The sequence below is a fragment of the Bombina bombina genome, chromosome 2 (genome assembly GCF_027579735.1).
Source record: "Bombina bombina isolate aBomBom1 chromosome 2, aBomBom1.pri, whole genome shotgun sequence".
Classification (NCBI taxonomy): Eukaryota; Metazoa; Chordata; class Amphibia; order Anura; family Bombinatoridae; genus Bombina; species Bombina bombina.
Window position 1 is genome coordinate 1443181650 of NC_069500.1, and position 20741 is coordinate 1443202390.

Sequence of the window (20741 nt, forward strand, 5' to 3'; positions counted from 1 at the left end):
GAGCAGACAGTGCAAGGGGGGGGGAGAGAGCAGACAGTGCAAGGGGGGGGAGAGAGCAGACAGTGCAAGGGGGGGGAGAGAGCAGACAGTGCAAGGGGGGGGAGAGAGCAGACAGTGCAAGGGGGGGAGAGCAGACAGTGCAAGGGGGGGGAGACAGCAGACAGTGCAGGGGGGAGAGAGCAGACTGTGCAGGGGGGGGAGAGAGCAGACAGTGCAGGGGGGGGAGAGAGCAGACAGTGCAAGGGGGGGGGAGAGAGCAGACAGTGCAAGGGGGGGGGAGAGAGCAGACAGTGCAAGGGGGGGGAGAGAGCAGACAGTGCAAGGGGGGGGGGAGAGCAGACAGTGCAAGGGGGGGGGGGAGAGCAGACAGTGCAAGGGGGGGGGGGAGAACAGACAGTGCAAGGGGGGGGGGAGAACAGACAGTGCAAGGGGGGGGAGAGAGCAGACAGTGCAAGGGGGGGGGGAGAGAGCAGACAGTGCAAGGGGGGGGAGAGAGCAGACAGTGCAAGGGGGGGGAGAGAGCAGACAGTGCAAGGGGGGGGAGAGAGCAGACAGTGCAAGGGGGGGGAGAGAGCAGACAGTGCAAGGGGGGGGAGAGAGCAGACAGTGCAAGGGGGGGGAGAGAGCAGACAGTGCAAGGGGGGGGGGAGAGAGCAGACAGTGCAAGGGGGGGGGGAGAGCAGACAGTGCAAGGGGGGGGGGGAGAACAGACAGTGCAAGGGGGGGGGGAGAACAGACAGTGCAAGGGGGGGGGAGAGAGCAGACAGTGCAAGGGGGGGGGGGAGAGAGCAGACAGTGCAAGGGGGGGGAGAGAGCAGACAGTGCAAGGGGGGGGAGAGAGCAGACAGTGCAAGGGGGGGGAGAGAGCAGACAGTGCAAGGGGGGGGAGAGCAGACAGTGCAAGGGGGGGGGAGAGAGCAGACAGTGCAAGGGGGGGGAGAGAGCAGACAGTGCAAGGGGGGGGAGAGCAGACAGTGCAAGGGGGGGGAGAGAGCAGACAGTGCAGGGGGGAGAGAGCAGACAGTGCAGGGGGGGGGAGAGAGCAGACAGTGCAAGGGGGGGGAGAGCAGACAGTGCAAGGGGGGGGAGAGAGCAGACAGTGCAGGGGGGGAGAGAGCAGACTGTGCAGGGGGGGGGAGAGAGCAGACAGTGCAGGGGGGGAGAGAGCAGACAGTGCAAGGGGGGGGAGAGAGCAGACAGTGCAAGGGGGGGGAGAGAGCAGACAGTGCAAGGGGGGGGAGAGAGCAGACAGTGCAAGGGGGGAGAGAGCAGACTGTGCAGGACACACACACACAGTATATAAGAGTCATTAGAGTTTATCTTTGCAGAGTTGGGGGCTGTCATGACCCCTTTACATGTAACATATGGTACAGTTCCCAGCACACACTGCAGGACAGACAGACACACAAGCTGTGCAGGTACAGAGGGAGGACACTTGTGTAACAGGACATGTGACATATGCACATGTGTGTGCTGTGTGTGTGAGTACATACATGTGTATGCACATATGTGTGTGTGCTGTGCAATCTCACCTCTCAGTCCTGTGCTGCAGTGATTGGTGGCTCCTCTCTGCAGACTGTCTCTCCCTGTGTACAAGTTGTCACTCTGCAGACTGTCTCTCCCTGTGTACAAGTTGTCTCTCTGCAGACTGTCACTCCCCCCTGAGCTCTGCACGCTGTCACAGGAAGTGATGTAACTGGGAAGGCTGGAAGCCAGACCCCTCCCCCTGCTGCCAGGACTACTCAGACCATCCCATTCCACATTCCTGCAGTGCAACTCTTCCTTAAAGGGACAGTAAAGACAAAATCAAACTTTTATGATTTGGATAAAGCGTGTAACTTTAAACAACTTTCTAATTTACTTCTGTTAGACCAACTTGCTTCATTATCTTGGTATCTTTTATTGAAGAGTAAAACTAGGTAGGCTCCTAGGAGTTCAGGAGTGTGCACGTGTCTTTAGTACTTTGTAGACTTGTTATACAATGTTGCAAAACACTGCTGCCACTAAAGACATGCACACACTCCTAAGCTCCTAGAAGCCTACCTAGTTTTACTCTTTAATCAAAGATTCCATGAGAAAGAAGCAAATTTGATAACAGATGTAAATTGGAAAGTTGTTTAAAAATTACTGCTCTATCCGAATAATAAAAGTTTAATTTGACTTTAGTGTCCTTTTAACTCTCCCTTAACCCCTTACATGCCACACTCCTGCAGTGCAACTCTCCCATAACCCCTTACATTCCACACTTCTGTAGTGAAACTCTCCATTAACCCCTTAGATGTCACACTCCTGCGGAGCAATTCTCCATTAACCCCTTACATGCCACACTCCTGCAGTGCAACTCTCCATTAACCCCTTACATGCCACACTCCTGCAGTGCAACTCTCCCATAACCCCTTACATGCCACACTCCTGCAGTGCAACTCTCCCATAACCCCTTACATGCCACACTCCTGCAGTGCAACTCTCCCATAACCCCTTACATGCCACACTCCTGTAGTGAAACTCTCCATTAACCCCTTACATGCCACACTCCTGCAGTGCAACTCTCCCATAACCCCTTACATGCCACACTCCTGTAGTGAAACTCTCCATTAAGAAAAGTGCTAAAAACCAAATGATGAATGTCAGTTGTGCCTAATAATAATGTTATCAAACTATAAACAATAATGAAAAAACAACATTAACATACAATACCTCTGATTAAAAGGTACAATAAAATGTGCATAAGAAAATTGGTGCAAAAAAGCAAAAATATGTGACCCACACGCTAAATAAAATGAGATGTATCTCACAGAATAGGTCAATAATGATACAACAATCAAACCAAAAACCTGGTGTGTGATCACAAAAGTCCAAAGTTCATATAATGAAGGTGTGGCAGCAAAAACTTCTTCCAAAAGTTGAAGGCAATTCAAACGAAGCAAATCTGTATAGAACACAAAAGAAAAGAAGGCGCCAACATAGTGTGAATCTGTATTGAAAGTTGTTCACTCCCCACACATTAATCGTACTTACAAGAAGTAAGGCACTTGAGAAGTGCTACAACGGCTTTCTGGAACATTAACAGCTGTCCAGGTAGCTGCTCTCTTGTGATGAAAGTGAAATCCTTGATGCCGTATATGATATGCAAATGTCTTGCAGCTATGACCCCTCTTGCAGTATTACTCTCTCTCGTAGTATCTGCCTTAGGAGAAATGCCCAAACCAGGTGGGCTAGCAGCTGGAATCCGTATGCAAAAATGGATAAAAAAATCTCAAGCATAAAATATCACTCAAGCCGTGATAAAGATATAGTCTAAAAACAAATGTTTATTTTGTAAACATATATCACAACGCGTTTCCCGGTCTGTCTTGACCGCTTCCTCAGGTGAATATACTATATCAAAAATACACAGCTTATATTCGCTTTGCTCGGCGTCTAAGCCTAAACAAGGCGCATGCGTGAAGGAGTGTGCAATACCCAAACTAAAAGTGGGTGTGTACCTACGCCCTTGTGATTGGTTCTCAACGGTAAAACAGGAACCAACCAGACGTGTTCTAAAAACACACCTCGACTACGTGTATAGGGGAAATACCAAAACATTGCACAATCTAAAAGTGTATGCCGATTGGATGATACGATTGCCACCAATTAAGTGGAATATTATACTAAGTAAAAGTATCAAGTCACTGATATATATTGGAATGTTGCGGTTAAAAAGTAACAAAAAGTACAATAAATAGCAAACAGTGACACTGCTCTACAAGAACAAAAAGTACGTATGTACAACCCCAGATTGGGATGCTTCTCCTTCATGCATTTACACAAAGATAGCAACGCTGTGCCATATAACAACTGAAATAGCTAATTCCACTGTTGGCAAAATAAATGTAAAACCCATAATACATAAAACATAAACTGAGTTCTGTTTTAAATAAATACCAAAATATATAAAAATATAAAAATATATAGATATCATAAATGTGTAAAATAATAACAAAGAAGAAAAAATATATATATTTATGCGTGTATGATATTTGCATATGCGTCAGGCTCTACGAACCATAATGCCCCACAACACATCCTCCTCATATTGAAGATTCTAAAATCTAATACAACTTATTGAAAGCTAAGAGAGTAAAATGATACCCAGATACCGAGGCAATATCACCCCAAATACAAACTAACCTCCCAGTACAGTAAAATGGAACTAACATAAAAAAGAATATGGAGAAAGCCTACTACTAACTGATAAAATAATGGACTCTAACCTAATTAAATGCCGCCATGTCTAGATTCTCATTCAGGCCATATGGATTCAAGGTTTTCATTTTCCAGATCCAGTATGTCTCCCTTTGTCTTAGCTCAATTAATCTATTTTTGCCCCATTTTAAAGAAATTTGTTCAACTGGAAAAATACTATATAAATCTGTCTGTCCATCATGACAACATACTCCATGTCTAGAGACACTGTGTTTAATACAGGAATTCCTCTCTAGACATGGAATTCCTCTCTAGTCCTGCATTTTTTGTAGTGATTTTTCCCAATGTCTCAATTCTAATGTCTAGTTAATTGCCATATGATGCTCACTCCTTATCAATACTTGCTATAACTCTAAAATTTATAGTTTTCTTATGTCACAGTTTTAACCCCCTCCAAATTTTATTGTCTGTTTACTTAACTCATCTCACCCTGACCAGATTCTAACATTCCAATTGGCCTTACCAACTGATTAGCAATTAAGTAAATTTAGTGGCCTCAGCTGACTGCCCTACCTGTATATATTTCAGACTAGTTAGGGGATGTGCATTGAACAGGGGTGTGTGCATTGGTAACAGGGCTGTGTACTTTTTAACAATAGCATATGTTCACATTTTCCAAGTGAACATTTTATAAGTGAGGCATCAATTTTTAAGAATTATACAAGAATTGGACAAGGATTGGGCAAGGGGCAAGACACAAGGCAAGTACTCTTGTATTACTGTGTTTTATGTATCTCATTGTATCCTTTTGCAAGTGCTGCTGTAACACTGTGTCTTATGTGTTTACTTGGTTCCCACTTTCATAATAATGCTCAATATCTTCATACTCCTTTTTGCTACCTCTTGTCTCTATAACAAACTACATTACTCACTCCTTCTCCCTCTCCACCTGCACTGTTCATTAGCCCATCTCTCTTATACTCACCTTACTTTTGTACTCATGAACTTTACCTATTCCTAAACACTCTCTCTCCCCCCTGCACTTCAGCCAAACAACAGTCTCATTACTGCAAATCTGCTTCTCATCTCATGTCACTCTCCCTCTTGCTCATACTAGCTGCTGGTGACATCTCCCCTAATCCTGGTCCCTCACCACCTCCTAACCTTTCACATCCTTGTGTGCCTTTCAATAGACTTCATAAACTAAACTCTGGTAACCTTAATCGCATTCCTCTTACATCTAAAAACCCCTCCCCCTTCACTTGTGCACTCTGGAACTCTCGCTCTGTTTGCAACAAGCTCACTTCTATCCATGATCTCTTTATCTCCCACTCTCTTAACCTTCTGGCTCTTACAGAAACATGGCTCTCTACTTCAGACACAGCATCCACTGCTGCACTGTCACATGGGGGTCTCCATTTCAGCCACACTCCTAGGTCTGGCAATAGACAAGGAGGTGGTGTCGGTATTTTACTTTCCTCTCGGTGCACCTTCCAACAAATTCAGCCCTTCTCTTCACTCACATTTTCTTCATTTGAAGCACACATGATTCGGTTATTCTCTCCCCTCTCTATACGTGTTGCAGTCATATACCGCCCCCCTGGCTCCCCAACTCAATTTTTAGATCACTTTGCTGCCTGGCTTCCTTATTTACTTTCCTCAGACACCCATGCCCTCATTCTTGGTGACTTCAACATCCCCCTTAACAATCCCACTGCCTCTTCTGCTAAACAACTTCTGCAACTCACTTCCTCTTTCGGTCTGTCACAATGGACTGATTCTCCCACTCACAAAGACGGTCACTCCCTTGACCTGATCTTTAGCTATCGATGCACTCTCTCAAACTTCTCAAACTCCCCTTTTCCTCTTTCTGACCACCATCTGCTTACCTGCAACATATCATCCCTTCCTACAACTCTCCCACCTTCTACTCCTCACACCAAACTTCACAGAAGCATTAGGTCTTTAGATCAGCAACAACTTGCTAATTCCCTTCAACCGCTCCTCTCATCCTTCTCCTCCTTTTCCTGCCCTGAACAATCTATCTGCCACTATAATTTCACCCTTATATCCGTCCTTGACAATCTCGCCCCTCTTACCACTGCTAGGAAATCACACACTCATCCCCAGCCCTGGCATACTCCTCTGACACGGTACCTACGCAGATGTTCCCGTACTGCTGAACGACATTGGAGAAAATCACGGAGTTCAGCTGATTTTCTTCATTACAAATTCATCTTGAACTCCTACTACTCTGCCCTTAATCTCCACAAGCAACACTACTTCTCTACTCTTATCTCTAATCTTTCTTCAAACCCAAAACGTCTGTTCTCCACTTTCAATACTCTCCTCCGCCCTCCCCCACTTCCTAATACAACTTCTCTGTCAGCTCAAGACTTTGCCAGTCACTTCATTAACAAAATTGATTCCATCAGACATGAAATCAGCTCTCAACACAATTCCATTCTCTCCCCCCCTCAAATACTCTCACTCAACCACAACCCTCATAACCTGAAACTTAGTTCATTCTCCCCTGTTACTGAGGACGAAGTTTCAGCACTTATATTGCGCTCTCGCCTCACTACCTGTCCCCTTGACCCTATCCCCTCACAGCTGCTCCCCTCTCTCTCTGCTACCCTTACCCCTATACTAACACACATTTTCAACCTCTCCCTCAGTACTGGTACATTTCCCTCATCAATGAAACATGCACTGGTCACACCAATCCTCAAAAAACCTTCCCTTGATCCTACCTCCCCATTCAACTACCGCCCAATTTCCCTCCTCCCTCTTGCTTCAAAGCTTCTCGAAAAACTAGTATATGCACGCCTATCCCATTTCCTTACGTTAAACTCCCTTCTTGACCCGCTGCAATCTGGATTTCATCCCTATCACTCCACAGAGACAGCTATTGTTAAGGTCACCAACGACCTACTTACAGCAAAATCAAAAGGCCACTTCTCTCTGCTTATCCTCCTTGATCTGTCCGCAGCCTTTGACACTGTCGACCACCCTCTTTTTCTCCAAACCCTCCAATCCTTCGGCATCTGTGACACAGCCCTTTCGTGGCTCTCTTCCTACCTGTCAAACTGTACCTTCAGTGTAACCTTCTCTGGGGCCTCCTCTGCCCCGTCACCACTTTCTGTTGGAGTACCGCAAGGCTCTGTCCTCGGTCCCCTTCTTTTCTCAATCTATACGTCATCACTAGGTTCCCTTATTAAGTCCCACGGTTTCCAATATCATTTGTATGCCGATGACACCCAAATCTACTTCTCTGCACCAGAACTATCTCCTTCCTTGCTAACCCGTGTCACTAACTGTCTTTCTCACATCTCTTCCTGGATGTCCTCTCACTACCTCAAGCTAAATCTCTCCAAAACTGAGCTCCTCATTTTCCCCCCTTCTTCCAAAATCTCCACCCCCATATCTCTATAACTGTCGACAACTCCATCATTACCCCTACCCCGCATGCCCGATGTCTCGGGGTTACATTTGACTCAGATCTTTCCTTCACTCCTCACATTCAGTCCTTGGCTACAGCCTGCCGCTTCCACCTTAAAAACATCTCTAAAATTAGACACTTCCTTACACAAGACACAACTAAGATTTTAATCCACTCTCTCATTCTTTCCCGCCTTGATTACTGCAACTCTGTCCTCTCTGGTCTCCCCACCTGCCGCCTAGCTCCTTTACAATCCATAATGAATGCCTCTGCCAGACTCATCTTCCTTACACGTCGCTCTTCATCTGCTGCGCCTCTCTGCCAATCCCTTCACTGGCTTCCTCTTGCCTCTAGGATCAAACACAAAACTCTCACTCTTACATACAAAGCCCTCAACTGCACTGCTCCCCCCTACATCTCAGACCTTGTCTCCAGATACTCTCCCTCCCGTCCCCTTCGCTCTGCTCATGACCTCCTACTCTCCTCCTCTCTTGTCACCTCATCACATTCCCGTTTACAGGACTTCTCCAGACTGGCTCCCATCTTGTGGAACTCTCTGCCTCGCTCCACAAGACTCTCTTCTAGTTTTAAAAGCTTCAAGTGCTCCCTAAAGACTCTACTGTTCAGGGACGCATACAACCTACGCTAACCTTACTTTATACCAGTTCCTCTCCTCCACTGCAATCCCCTGAACCCCCTTAGCATGTAAGCCTAAGAGTCCAGCTGTTTGCAGATCACCTTCTTAAGAGCTGACTACAACAGTGCAACTCTTGGCAGGGCCCTCTACCCTATAATTGTTTTGTTGTACTCCCCCTTTGTTTATAGCGCTGCAGAATCTGTTGGCGCTCTACAAATAACCGATAATAATAATAGACATGGAGTATGTTGTCATGATGGACAGACAGATTTATATAGTATTTTTCCAATTGAACAAATTTCTTTAAAATGGGGCAAAAATAGATTAATTGAGCTAAGACAAAGGGAGACATACTGGATCTGGAAAATGAAAACCTTGAATCCATATGGCCTGAATGAGAATCTAGACATGGCGACATTTAATTAGGTTAGAGTCCATTATTTTATCAGTTAGTAGTAGGCTTTCTCCATATTCTTTTTTATGTTAGTTCCATTTTACTGTACTGGGAGGTTAGTTTGTATTTGGGGTGATATTGCCTCGGTATCTGGGTATCATTTTACTCTCTTAGCTTTCAATAAGTTGTATTAGATTTTAGAATCTTCAATATGAGGAGGATGTGTTGTGGGGCATTATGGTTCGTAGAGCCTGACGCATATGCAAATATCATACACGCATAAATATATATATTTTTTCTTCTTTGTTATTATTTTACACATTTATGATATCTATATATTTTTATATTTTTATATATTTTGGTATTTATTTAAAACAGAACTCAGTTTATGTTTTATGTATTATGGGTTTTACATTTATTTTGCCAACAGTGGAATTACCTATTTCAGTTGTTATATGGCACAGCGTTGCTATCTTTGTGTAAATGCATGAAGGAGAAGCATCCCAATCTGGGGTTGTACATACGTACTTTTTGTTCTTGTAGAGCAGTGTCACTGTTTGCTATTTATTGTACTTTTTGTTACTTTTTAACCGCAACATTCCAATATATATCAGTGACTTGATACTTTTACTTAGTATAATATTCCACTTAATTGGTGGCAATCGTATCATCCAATCGGCATACACTTTTAGATTGTGCAATGTTTTGGTATTTCCCCTATACACGTAGTCGAGGTGTGTTTTTAGAACACGTCTGGTTGGTTCCTGTTTTACCGTTGAGAACCAATCACAAGGGCGTAGGTACACACCCACTTTTAGTTTGGGTATTGCACACTCCTTCACGCATGCGCCTTGTTTAGGCTTAGACACCGAGCAAAGCGAATATAAGATGTGTATTTTTGATATAGTATATTCACCTGAGGAAGCGGTCAAGACAGACCGGGAAACACGTTGTGATTATATGTTTACAAAATAAACATTTGTTTTTAGACTATATCTTTATCACGGCTTGAGTGATATTTTATGCTTGAGATTTTTTTATCCATTTTTGCATACGGATTCCAGCTGCTAGCCCACCTGGTTTGGGCATTTCTCCTAAGGCAGATACTACGAGAGAGAGTAATACTGCAAGAGGGGTCATAGCTGCAAGACATTTGCATATCATATACGGCATCAAGGATTTCACTTTCATCACGAGAGAGCAGCTACCTGGACAGCTGTTAATGTTCCAGAAAGCCGTTGTAGCACTTCTCAAGTGCCTTACTTCTTGTAAGTACGATTAATGTGTGGGGAGTGAACAACTTTCAATACAGATTCACACTATGTTGGCGCCTTCTTTTCTTTTGTGTTCTATACAAACTCTCCATTAACCCCTTACATGCCACACTCCTGTAGTGAAACTCTCCATTAACCCCTTAGATGTCACACTCCTGCGGTGCAATTCTCCATTAACCCCTTACATGCCACACTCCTGCAGTGCAACTCTCCCATAACCCCTTACATGCAACACTCCTGCAGTGCAACTCTCCCTTAACCTCTTACATGCCACACTCCTGCAGTGCAACTCTCCCTTAACCTCTTATATGCCACACTCCTGAAGGGTACAGTAAATAACTGAGAGTACAGTAAATAATTGAGGGTACAGTAAATAATTGAGGGTACAGTAACTAAGGTGCTCTGACAAAATGCAGAAGGACATTTGGCAGACGGACATTTGGCTGACAGACATTTGGCAGACGGACATTTGGCCGACAGACAGAAAGCTAAAGAATGTTCCGATTTCGGCCGAGGGCAGATACGTTCCAGAGTGCTCTGTTCTAATCAGAGCCTCGGGCACCGCAACTGCCTCTGGGAACCTTACCATGGGTCCCAGACCGCACGTCTTGTAATTCTCTGTCTGGGAAATTATCTATCTATCAAATCTATCTATTTATCTATCAAATCTATCTATCGTATCTATCAAATGTATCTATTGCATCTATTGATCTATCTATCTAATCTATGTATCTATCTATATATCTATCTATCTATCTATCTATCTATCAAATCTATCTATCTTGTGGCCGGACTGTTATCTGACAGCCACTTGTGTTTCGGCCAAATGTCCGTCGGCCAAATGTCCGTCTGCCAAATGTCCGTTGGCTAAAAGTCCGGCCACAGTAACTAATTAAGGGTACAATAAATAACTAAGGGTACAGTAAATAACTGAGGGTACAATAAATAACTGAGGGTACAGTAAATAATTGAGGGTTCAGTAAGTAACTGAGGGTACAGTAACTAATTAAGGGTACAATAAATAACTGAGGGTACAGTAAGTAACTGAGGGTACAGTAACTAATTAAGGGTACAATAAATAACTGAGGGTACAGTAAATAATTGAGGGTACAGTAAGTAACTGAGGGTACAGTAACTAATTAAGGGTACAATAAATAACTGAGGGTACAGTAAATAACTGAGGGTACAGTAAGTAACTGAGGGTACAGTAACTAATTAAGGGTACAATAAATAACTGAGGGTACAGTAAATAATTGAGGGTACAGTAAGTAACTGAGGGTACAGTAACTAATTAAGGGTACAATAAATAACTGAGGGGTAAATAACTGAGGGTACAGTAAGTAACTGAGGGTACAGTAAGTAACTGAGGGTACAATAAATAACTGAGGGGTAAATAACTGAGGCTACAGTAAGTAACTGAGGGTACAGTAACTAATTAAGGGTACAATAAATAACTAAGGGTAGAGTAAATAATTGAGGGTACAGTAAATAACTGAGGGTACATTAAATAACTTAGGGTACAGTAAATAACTGAGGGTACAGTAAATAGTTAAGGGTAGAGTAAATAATTAAAGGGACAGTATATAATTGAGGGTGTAATAAATAATTAAAGGGACAGTAAATAATTAAAGGTACAATAAATAACTAAGGGTAGAGTAAATAATTGAGGGTACAGTAAATAACTTAGGGTACATTAAATAACTTAGGGTACAGTAAATAACTGAGGGTACAGTAAATAGTTGAGGGTAGAGTAAATAATTAAAGGGACAGTAAATAATTAAGGGCACAGTAAATAATTGAGGGTGCAGTAAATAACTGAGGGAACAGTAAATCATTGAGGGTACAGTAAATAAATGAGGTACAGTAAATAATTGAGGGTACAATAAATAACTGAAGTTACAGTAAATAATTAAGGGTACACTTTATAATTAAGGGTACAGTAAATAACTGAGGGAACAGATAATAATTGAGGGTACAGTAAATAACTGAGGATACAGTAAATATTTGAGGGTACAGTATATATTTATGGGTACAGTAAATATTTGAGAGTACAGTAAATAATTAAGTGTACAGTAAATAACTGAGGGTAAAGTAAATATTTGAGGGTACAGTAAATAACTGAGGATACAGTAAATATTTGAGGGTACAGTATATATTTATGGGTACAGTATATAATTATGGGTACAGTAAATATTTGAGAGTACAGTAAATAATTAAGTGTACAGTAAATAACTGAGGGTACAGTATATAATTAAGGGCACAGATAATAACTGAGGGTACAGTATATAATTAAGGGCACAGATAATAACTGAGGGTACAGTATATAATTAAGGGCACAGATAACTGAGGGTACAGTATATAATTAAGGGCACAGATAATAACTGAGTGTACAGTAAATAACTTAGGTTACAGTAAATAATTAAGGGTGCAGTAAATAACTAAGGGTACAGTATATAATTAAGGGTACAGCTAATAATTGAGGCTACAGTAAATAACTGAGGGTAGGGGGCGGGGCTAACTGCCATTCTGAACAGACGTGTGTTAGAGGAGCTCTGCTAGCAGAGTGTTAAACTTAACACTTTATAAGTTTATTCCAGTGCTAAAAGTCAACTTCTGGGAGATAGTCATCCACAGAGCTACCTAGAAGGTGACCGGACCGGTTTTGGGGGTGATTTGCTTCATAACATCTGAGGCTAGGCCCTGCTACCGCTGTAGGCCCGTGTGGCTGCTGATCTAGAGGGGACACTAGGTGCATCTGCAGGGACTTCTGCTCTCCGGAGGGTCGGGGCTCCGCTCCGGAGGCCAACCTCCTCGTGATTAGACTACTGCTGAAGGAATCTCCTGAATATTCCACGTAGCCCTCACTCGAGACCCAGGGACAACACCATACCCCCAGAAGCGGTTGGGATACCCAGAGGTGCAGCAGATCTACAGGTGCTACCCATTATTGCCCGCTTCTATCTTGTGCCGACACTCCGGAGGGCCGGGGCTCTGCTCCAGAGTGGCTGAGGCCTTTCCCATAAGAACTCCAGCCAGGGCAGGTGAGAGGCCGAGGGCTAGGCAGATTACATCGTCTTGGGGCTTACCGGACCAGCTGCTGCTCACGGCCATTAAAAGCCGGAAGAACCATAAGATAGACACCGGAGACTGAGAGGCAATATTGCCTATCTGAGGATTGCATAATCCGGAGGATCATAGTGACCGCCACTTGCTAAAGAATCAAAGCTGCAGGTAAAAGGCAGAGTGGCGCAAACAGCCACCATCTTGGGCCTGCGGCCTAAAAAGCAGAGCTGTGACCAACAGACGGTATCCACATGATTAAGGGGTGAATCCCCGAAACGTTGTGGGCTTTTTTTGCCAATAAAACATTGTGACAATTTATGCTGCTGCTTCCTTTGGTTTTCACTAGACGACAGGTCACACCAGTTATCTACCCAGAGAGGAAATAGGAGCCTCAGATCTTCACCACTCTGGCCTTTGTGAGTAACCCTTGCTGCCTTTCTGGGAGTGCAGCCGTCCACGTCACTGAGGATCCTGACACATTAGCTACATAGGAGCCTTGGGTGAGGTTTTTGTTTTACACTCCTGCAACACGCTATTCACCCACTAATTGCCCCTCCATACAGTTATTGGGCACTCCAAACAAATTCCAAAGACATTCCTCAGGCTGCACACCAGGGATACTGACTGGGGGCCCATATTTGGCTGCATATTACTCCATTGCTACCCACAGGCATTATGCATACCTCCTAAACCCTATGCTGGGCCCTCTGTCCTGCCTCCAGTAGGCCGCAAAATATATGCCACTGTGAGAGGCTAGAAAGGAATCACACTGACTCTTAGCCCAAATAGCATAAGCCCTATTATGAGAATTAACCCCTTCATCTACCAGGACTCCTCCTGATTACGGGAAGACTACCTTATTATCTCACAGTCAGTATGGTTGCAGAGCCCAGTTTCTTCCCAATCTGGCCCTGTCTTACAATCATCAGTGATACTAGTGTTGGCCATATATTTATGTTAAAATAGTTTTTATTGAGATAACATTTTCCAACATAACACATGTCTTATACAGTAGTTTACAGAATCATCTCATCAGGCAGTGACATACAAAGTCCAGCACACATCATTTTAAAGTTTACATTTCTGTCATTGGCCCCCTTTGTATACAATAGGTTCTCAAACTCGCATCCCATGCCTGATACGTTTCCCGTGAAAGACAGTCCTTATATAACTCAATTTCTTATTACTAAAAAACAAATAAAATTAATCAAACAAACAATAACTGAACAAACAAACCTAACATTTGGTCCCTTAGAGTATATAAATCAGATATCAATATAATCTCTTGTGACTCATTCTTCTAGTGTTTCTCCCTTCGTCACTGAAGAAGGGGAATCGCTTTTACTTGGTCTACTCTTGCAACCCAGGGCATTCCTTGCCTAGACTGACGTGCCTCCTGCCTCTATTCCCATTTTCTATGAAAACTGCACTCTTATCTACAATAGTGGTATTAAGCTGAATTGGTTAAATCTGATGCGTTATCCAGTAGAACCAGATTTTGTGAAATGTATCAACCGTGCCCAGTATCATTGCTGCCGTTTCGTGTAAGGAGTATGTCATTTTAAGTCTTTCTAGTATTTCATTCCACGTCGGTACACCCTCCTTCCAGTATCTAGCAATACTAACCCTTGTGACCGTGCAAAGAATTCTAATGAGGGTATTAATATGTTTATTGAAATTTGGCAAAGGAGCATTTAACAATCCCTGAGATATAGTTAGCGATATTTGCTCTTCTAAAAGAGAGCTAAGATAAGCTGAGAGTTTGGTCCAGATATGGGCTACTTTGGGGCATTCCCACCACATGTGTAAATAGGTTCCGATTGAGTTACATCCCCTATAACAGTTACTATTCCTACTCTCTTTGTAGTGCGATGTTCTAGTTGGTGTCAAATACCATCGAAAGATGACCTTAAGGCTATTTTCTCGCAAATCAGCACTAATTAGTCCTTTGCAAGAGGAATGAAATAAATCCTGCCACTCTGCAGTCTCCATTGTCGTGTTTGTGTCCGCCTCCCATCTAAGCATAGTAGGTGATTTAGTGCTCTCTCCTGAAGTCTGTATTGCTAGGTATAGTTGTGAAATAGATTGCCTAGGTCGTGTCGTGTTGCTACATAGCCTTTCCAGTGTGGTTCTTGGTTGTCTACAGATGTTTGGTAAAAATTTATGTAGGGCCGATATGATTTGTAAATATAGATACCATTTAAGGGGGTAGGGCATCAATTTATCTTGCATCTCATTGAAAGTCAGCTGTTTTTTATTTGCTAGAAGGTCACCCACCCTGTAAAGACCCTTGTTCTCCCATTTGTCTAGTTGTTTTCGGTATTCAGTCGGGATAAGGTACTTGATTGGCATCTTGAGGGAAAATTCTGGCATCTTACCCTTCCTATATGCTACTTTCTTCCAATGATTGAGTGAGAATACGGTGATGGGGGAGCACTGCTTAGTTTGGTGCTGGTGTAGTGATCTATCCCAAATCAGGTCACCCGGAGAATCCAGGTTTCCTATCTCTGCCTCCAATACCCCCCATATCACCTCTCCTGTTGTGGAGCTGAGTAAAGCATTTTGGGCCAATCTAGCCGCCTCATAATAATCCAGCAAATTAGGTACCCCTACACCCCCCAGCTGTCTGTGTTTAGTCAATGTTATATAAGGGATTCTCGCCTGCTTCCTGCCGTTTATAAAAAGGTTGATTTCTGACTGTAAGGTTTTTAGGTCTGACTTTTGGATTGGGACAGGTAGGGTCCGAAACAGATATAAAATCCTGGGTAAGAAATTCATCTTTATGGCAGATATTCTGCCGTACCAGGAAAAGTTCAGTAATCTCCATTTAGTGATATCTTTGTGTAGCTCTTTATATAAAGGGAGATAATTTATCTTATACAAGTCAGTATACTGCGTCGATAGCTTAATGCCTAGATATGTAATATGTGACTTAACCCAGGAAAATGAAAAGTTTAACTCAATTAATTTTTTCGTGTGGGCTGGTAAAGCTATGGCCATTGCCTCGCTCTTTTCCATGTTTATCTTATAACCCGACACTAAGGAGAACCTCTGTAGAATATCATATAAGCCTGTAAGAGATATCAGGGGTCTAGTCAATGTTAATATGACGTCGTCTGCGAACAGAGAAATCTTATAGTCAGTGTCTCTAATTTTAAGTCCGGTTATTTCAGACGTGTGTCTGATGTTGGCTGCTAGCGGTTCCATGCACAAGGCAAACAGTAGCGGGGAGAGCGGGCAGCCCTGCCTCGTACCGTTTCGTATATTTATGGATCTAGAATGGTGTCCCATGGCCCTCACCGTAGCTGTGGGGTTGGAGTAAATACTGCGTAGGGCGTCTACAAAGGGGCCTTTGAATCCTAGCCTATCTAAAACTGTGAACATGTATATCCAATCTACTCTATCAAACGCCTTCTCTGCATCCAGCGATAGGACCAGAGAAGGCGTTTTCGTTCGGTCAAGTTGGGTTATTGTAGTTATTATTCGTCTGACATTGTCAGGTGCCTCTCTCCCCGCCACAAACCCCACCTGATCTGGGTGCACTATGCTCGGCAATATATACTTTAATCTGTTCGCCAATATTTTGGTAAAGATCTTCAGATCTTGGTTCACAAGAGAAATAGGCCTGTAACTGCTACAATACTGTGAGTTTTTACCTGGTTTGGGCATCACGATTATTCTGGCTCCAAGTAAATCGTTTGGGATCTCATACCCCTGCATAATATAATTCGAGAATTTGACTAGATGTGGTGTTAGGGAAGATTTAAATAGTTTATAGTATTCTTCGGGTAGTCCGTCAGGACCCGGAGCCTTTCCTGGCTTCAAGTCCTTAATGGCCTTTAGTACCTCTTCTGCCGTTATTTCCTGATTTAAACTATCTCTATCCTGTTCTGATATAGTGGGTAGGTGCGCATCGTTTAATAATTTTGTTAGTATGGAGTTAGTGGTCGGGGATTGGACTACATGAGTTCCGTCGTATAGAGTGCTATAGTACTGGGCAAAGCAATCTACAATTTCCTGTGGGTGAGTGGTTGTAGTGCCGTCGTGTTTTTGGATCTGTGCTATAGAAGCTAATCTCGCGCGTTCGCGAATCTTATTTGCTAGATATTTATCTGGCTTGTTTGCGTATATATAATAGTTTGTCTTAAGCCGAAAAGCTGCTCTGACTGCTTGATCGTTTAGAATAGCTGCAAGTTCTAGTCGTCTGTTTTGGAGTTGTGTCAGCACAGTCCTAGATTGGGTGAGTTTATGTCGTCTTTCCAGTGTTTCTACCTCTACCTGTAAAGCTAATCTCTGAGTGTGTCTCTTTTTAAGGAGGGTAGATTTTTCCTTTATAAGTATTCCCCTTAGGTGAGTCTTGTGTGCCGCCCACGTCATGATAGGGTTAACCGTCGTCCCTGTGTTAATGCCCCAGTATTCTAACATACTACGTTCAACTGTAGTAAGGACCGTGGGGTCCTTCAGGCAAATGGGGTCGTATGTCCAAGATCTCATTCTACTCGGTACTTGAATATTGCCCAATGCGAGCTGTACTATGGAGTGGTCCGACCACACACACGAATGGATGGCGGAGTTTATCAGTATAGGCTGTAAAAATTGGCTAACAAATATGTAATCGAGCTTACTATATGTTTTGTGTGCCGCTGAGAAAAAGGTGGTGTCGTTTGTGTGTCCATATAATGTCTTCCAGGAATCTAGCAATAAACCTGTGGTTAGACAGTCTTGTATTGCTTTAAGCATCTTGTATTGTTTTATTTGCTTATTCGTAAGTGGGGAAACATGTCTTCTAGAATGTAATGTTAAATCTACATTAAAATCACCAGCCAAAATTGTTCTAGTTTGGGACCACCCCGTCAAGAGATGGGTGATTTGCCTGAAAAAGGTGTCTTGTTTGTCGTTTGGTGCGTAAACATTGCAGAACAAAATATCGGAACCCTGAATTTGGCCTCTCACAATCAAATATCTACCCTCCTTGTCCTCAATTGTCTCTTGGTGTACATAGGGCAGGGAGGAGTGTATTAGTATGGACACCCCACGTTTTTTAGAATCAGTGGTGGAGTGAAAGTGTTGTCGGAAATCCTTAGCCCAATATCTCGGTATTTGAGACTTTAGGAAATGTGTCTCTTGGAGAAAGATCACATTTGCTTTCAAAGATCTGTACTGTGTTATTGCCGTCCTACGCTTAATGTCAGAGTTCAGTCCCCTAACATTATGTGAGATTAGGTTAATGGTCCAGGAGTCCATCTATCCTAGTAATGAAGTGAATGTAGCAATATATAGAGCTGTCAGTGAGTGGTGTATAAGTTGAGATGAGAGCACTATAGTAGTTAAATGTGTATATATGTGGGAATATCATACCAAAAAACATATTACCCTTCACCTTGGGTTTCTTCCTATTTCCCTGGATGCCCTGGAGGAGGTCGAGTAGACACAACAAGATAGCGACCAAATGAACATAAAAAAGATATAGCATGAGCGAGCCCATACTAAACCAGTAATAATAACTAAAAAAGAAAAAACAGAACAGTAATAACAACAAAACTTAGTAACCTTATTGTGAAAAACATACACTGTATCTGTTAACATACTAAAATTGCACAATGGGGTGGGTGTGCAGTATTAAGCTGTGTATATCATAAAAATTGAACATAGCTATTATAAGAGTGCGTGTATTAGATTGTAGCTAGTGCTAATCTAGCCAATAACCATGGAAACAAACGTTGTCATCTTTGTGAGGGATTACTTCCTTTACTATGAAGATAATGAATTATCCGGGGTCAGAACCTTAGCCTATATATTAAGTCTTTCTCTGAAAAGTTAGAGTCCTTTGGGCAAGGCACAATAACCTGGCATAAAAAACAAAGTTATACTCGCCTGCAGGGCGATCTAATTGGTTAGAGTCTCTCCGATAGGTGGTCTTTCACTTTCGAGCAGTCCTTTTAGTCTTTAATCAAGACTTTATACCTGTTGTTTCAGATCAGGACCTAGAGTCTCTCAGGTCTTCTGTTTCTTTTTCGTCACCTTGGTCCATCTGTCTTTGGTGTTAAGTGCTTGACGCGAAGAGTGATGAGCCACTTCCTGCTCTTGAGATGATGGTAGTTCTGGACATTCAAGTTTCAATGCCCTACAGATATTTGGTATCTCTTCAGGGTCTTTGAGTGATAGTGTTTTTCCTTCGTGCAGAATATTAAGAGAAAATGGGAATCCCCATCTATAGGGTATTTGGTTTTTGCGTAGTAGCTGTGTGAGGGGACGCATAGTACTACGTCGTTGGAGTGTTCTCAGGCATAGGTCCTGGAAAAATTGGATAACCGAGCCTTTAAATTTGAAAGTAGGATTTTTTCTCGCTGCTGCTAATATTTCTTCCTTGTCGCGGAAGCGCAACATCTTAATTATAATGTCTCTTGGTGGGTCTCCCTTTTTAGGTTTTGCTCTCAGCGCTCTGTGCGCTCTTTCCATTTCAAATTTACCTTCTTCCTTGGTATCCGTAATGGTTTGAAACAGCTGTAGAAGAAACTCAGGTAACTCTGATGTTATTATTGTTTCTGGGACCCCTTTGAGTCGGAGGTTGCACCTGCGGTAGTGTTGGCCATATATTTAACCACCCTAACTCCTATGTTCTTTGTGGTGGTCGGTAGAGCGGTAGCTCACTCTAATCCCACAATACCTACTTAGCTATAGAAGTTTTTCAACAATAGTTGCTATACTGGCTGACCTGTGCAACTCAAAGTTCCCAACACGACATGAACTCATTTTACTAGCTGCTGCGTCAGCCTAACTGTCTTTGGGGTTCCAACCCAAAGTGTAGTGTTATTGTATTTTTTTTTTCTAAGTTTGTTGTTACAGGCTACTAATATCTCGTGCAGTGTTACCATATTGTCTGTTATATACTCTCGGCTAGATTAAGAGTTTTGAGTTATGAGTGAAAAAGCCTCATAACGCTGGTTTTTCACTACCGCTGCTATTACGAGTCTTGTAGGTATAGCTGTACCACACACTTTTTTTGGCTGTCACGCAACATAACTACCGGGCCTTTTAAAAAGTCCTTTTTCAATCTGATTTCCATAGCGCCGGTATTACGAGTTTTGCCTGGGAGGCCAAAAAGTGAGCGGTACACTCTATACCGTCAAGATTCGTACCACCATCTAAAGTCAGTGGTTATGAGTTTTATGCTACAAAGCTGTAACATAAAACTCATAACTAAAGTGTTACAAAGTACACTAACACCCATAAACTACCTATTAACCCCTAAACCGAGGCCCTCCCGCATCGCAAACACTAAAATAAAATCATTAACCCCTAATCTGCTGCCCCCAATGTCGCCACCACTATTCTAAAGTTATTAACCCCTAAACCTAAGTCTAACCCTAACCCTAACGTAACCCTAACACCCACTAACTTTAAACTAATTATAATAATTCCAAATAAAAATTATAATTAATAACTAAATTATTCCTATTTAAAACTAAATACTTACCTGTAAAATAAAACCTAAGCTATCTACAATATAACTAATAGTTACATTGTAGCTATCTTACGGCTAGATTACGAGTTTTGCGTTATGAGTAAAAAAGCAGTGTTAAGGCTCATACCGCTGCCATTAAGAGTCTTGTAGGTACAGCTGTCCCGCACACATTTTTGGCCGTAACGCAAATGAACTTACGCAATTTGCGTAAAGTCTTTTTTTCAATGGGACTTCCGTTGTGCCGATATTACAAGCTTTTTTTTTAGGCCAAAAAGTGAGCG

The 20741-nt window shown here is 42.8% G+C and overlaps 2 protein-coding genes across 2 annotated transcripts in view; both read right to left on the reverse strand.

The window, feature by feature from the left end:
• LOC128650455 (programmed cell death protein 4-like) overlaps positions 1 to 1685 on the reverse strand; it is a 220907-nt gene extending 219222 nt beyond the window's left edge. Inside the window, exon 1 of the mRNA XM_053704405.1 lies at positions 1533 to 1685. The gene's annotated coding sequence lies outside the window, so the exon portion shown is untranslated. The remainder of the gene's footprint in view (positions 1 to 1532) is intronic.
• LOC128647617 (uncharacterized) lies at positions 1352 to 14987 on the reverse strand. The gene is made up of 5 exons (XM_053700372.1): positions 14852 to 14987; positions 3019 to 3222; positions 2835 to 2929; positions 1533 to 1782; positions 1352 to 1386 (listed from the first exon to the last, which is right to left on the reverse strand). The coding sequence occupies exons 1-5, from the start codon at positions 14985 to 14987 to the stop codon at positions 1352 to 1354; spliced, it is 720 nt and encodes a 239-aa protein (XP_053556347.1).
• Positions 14988 to 20741: the final 5754 nt, after the last annotated feature.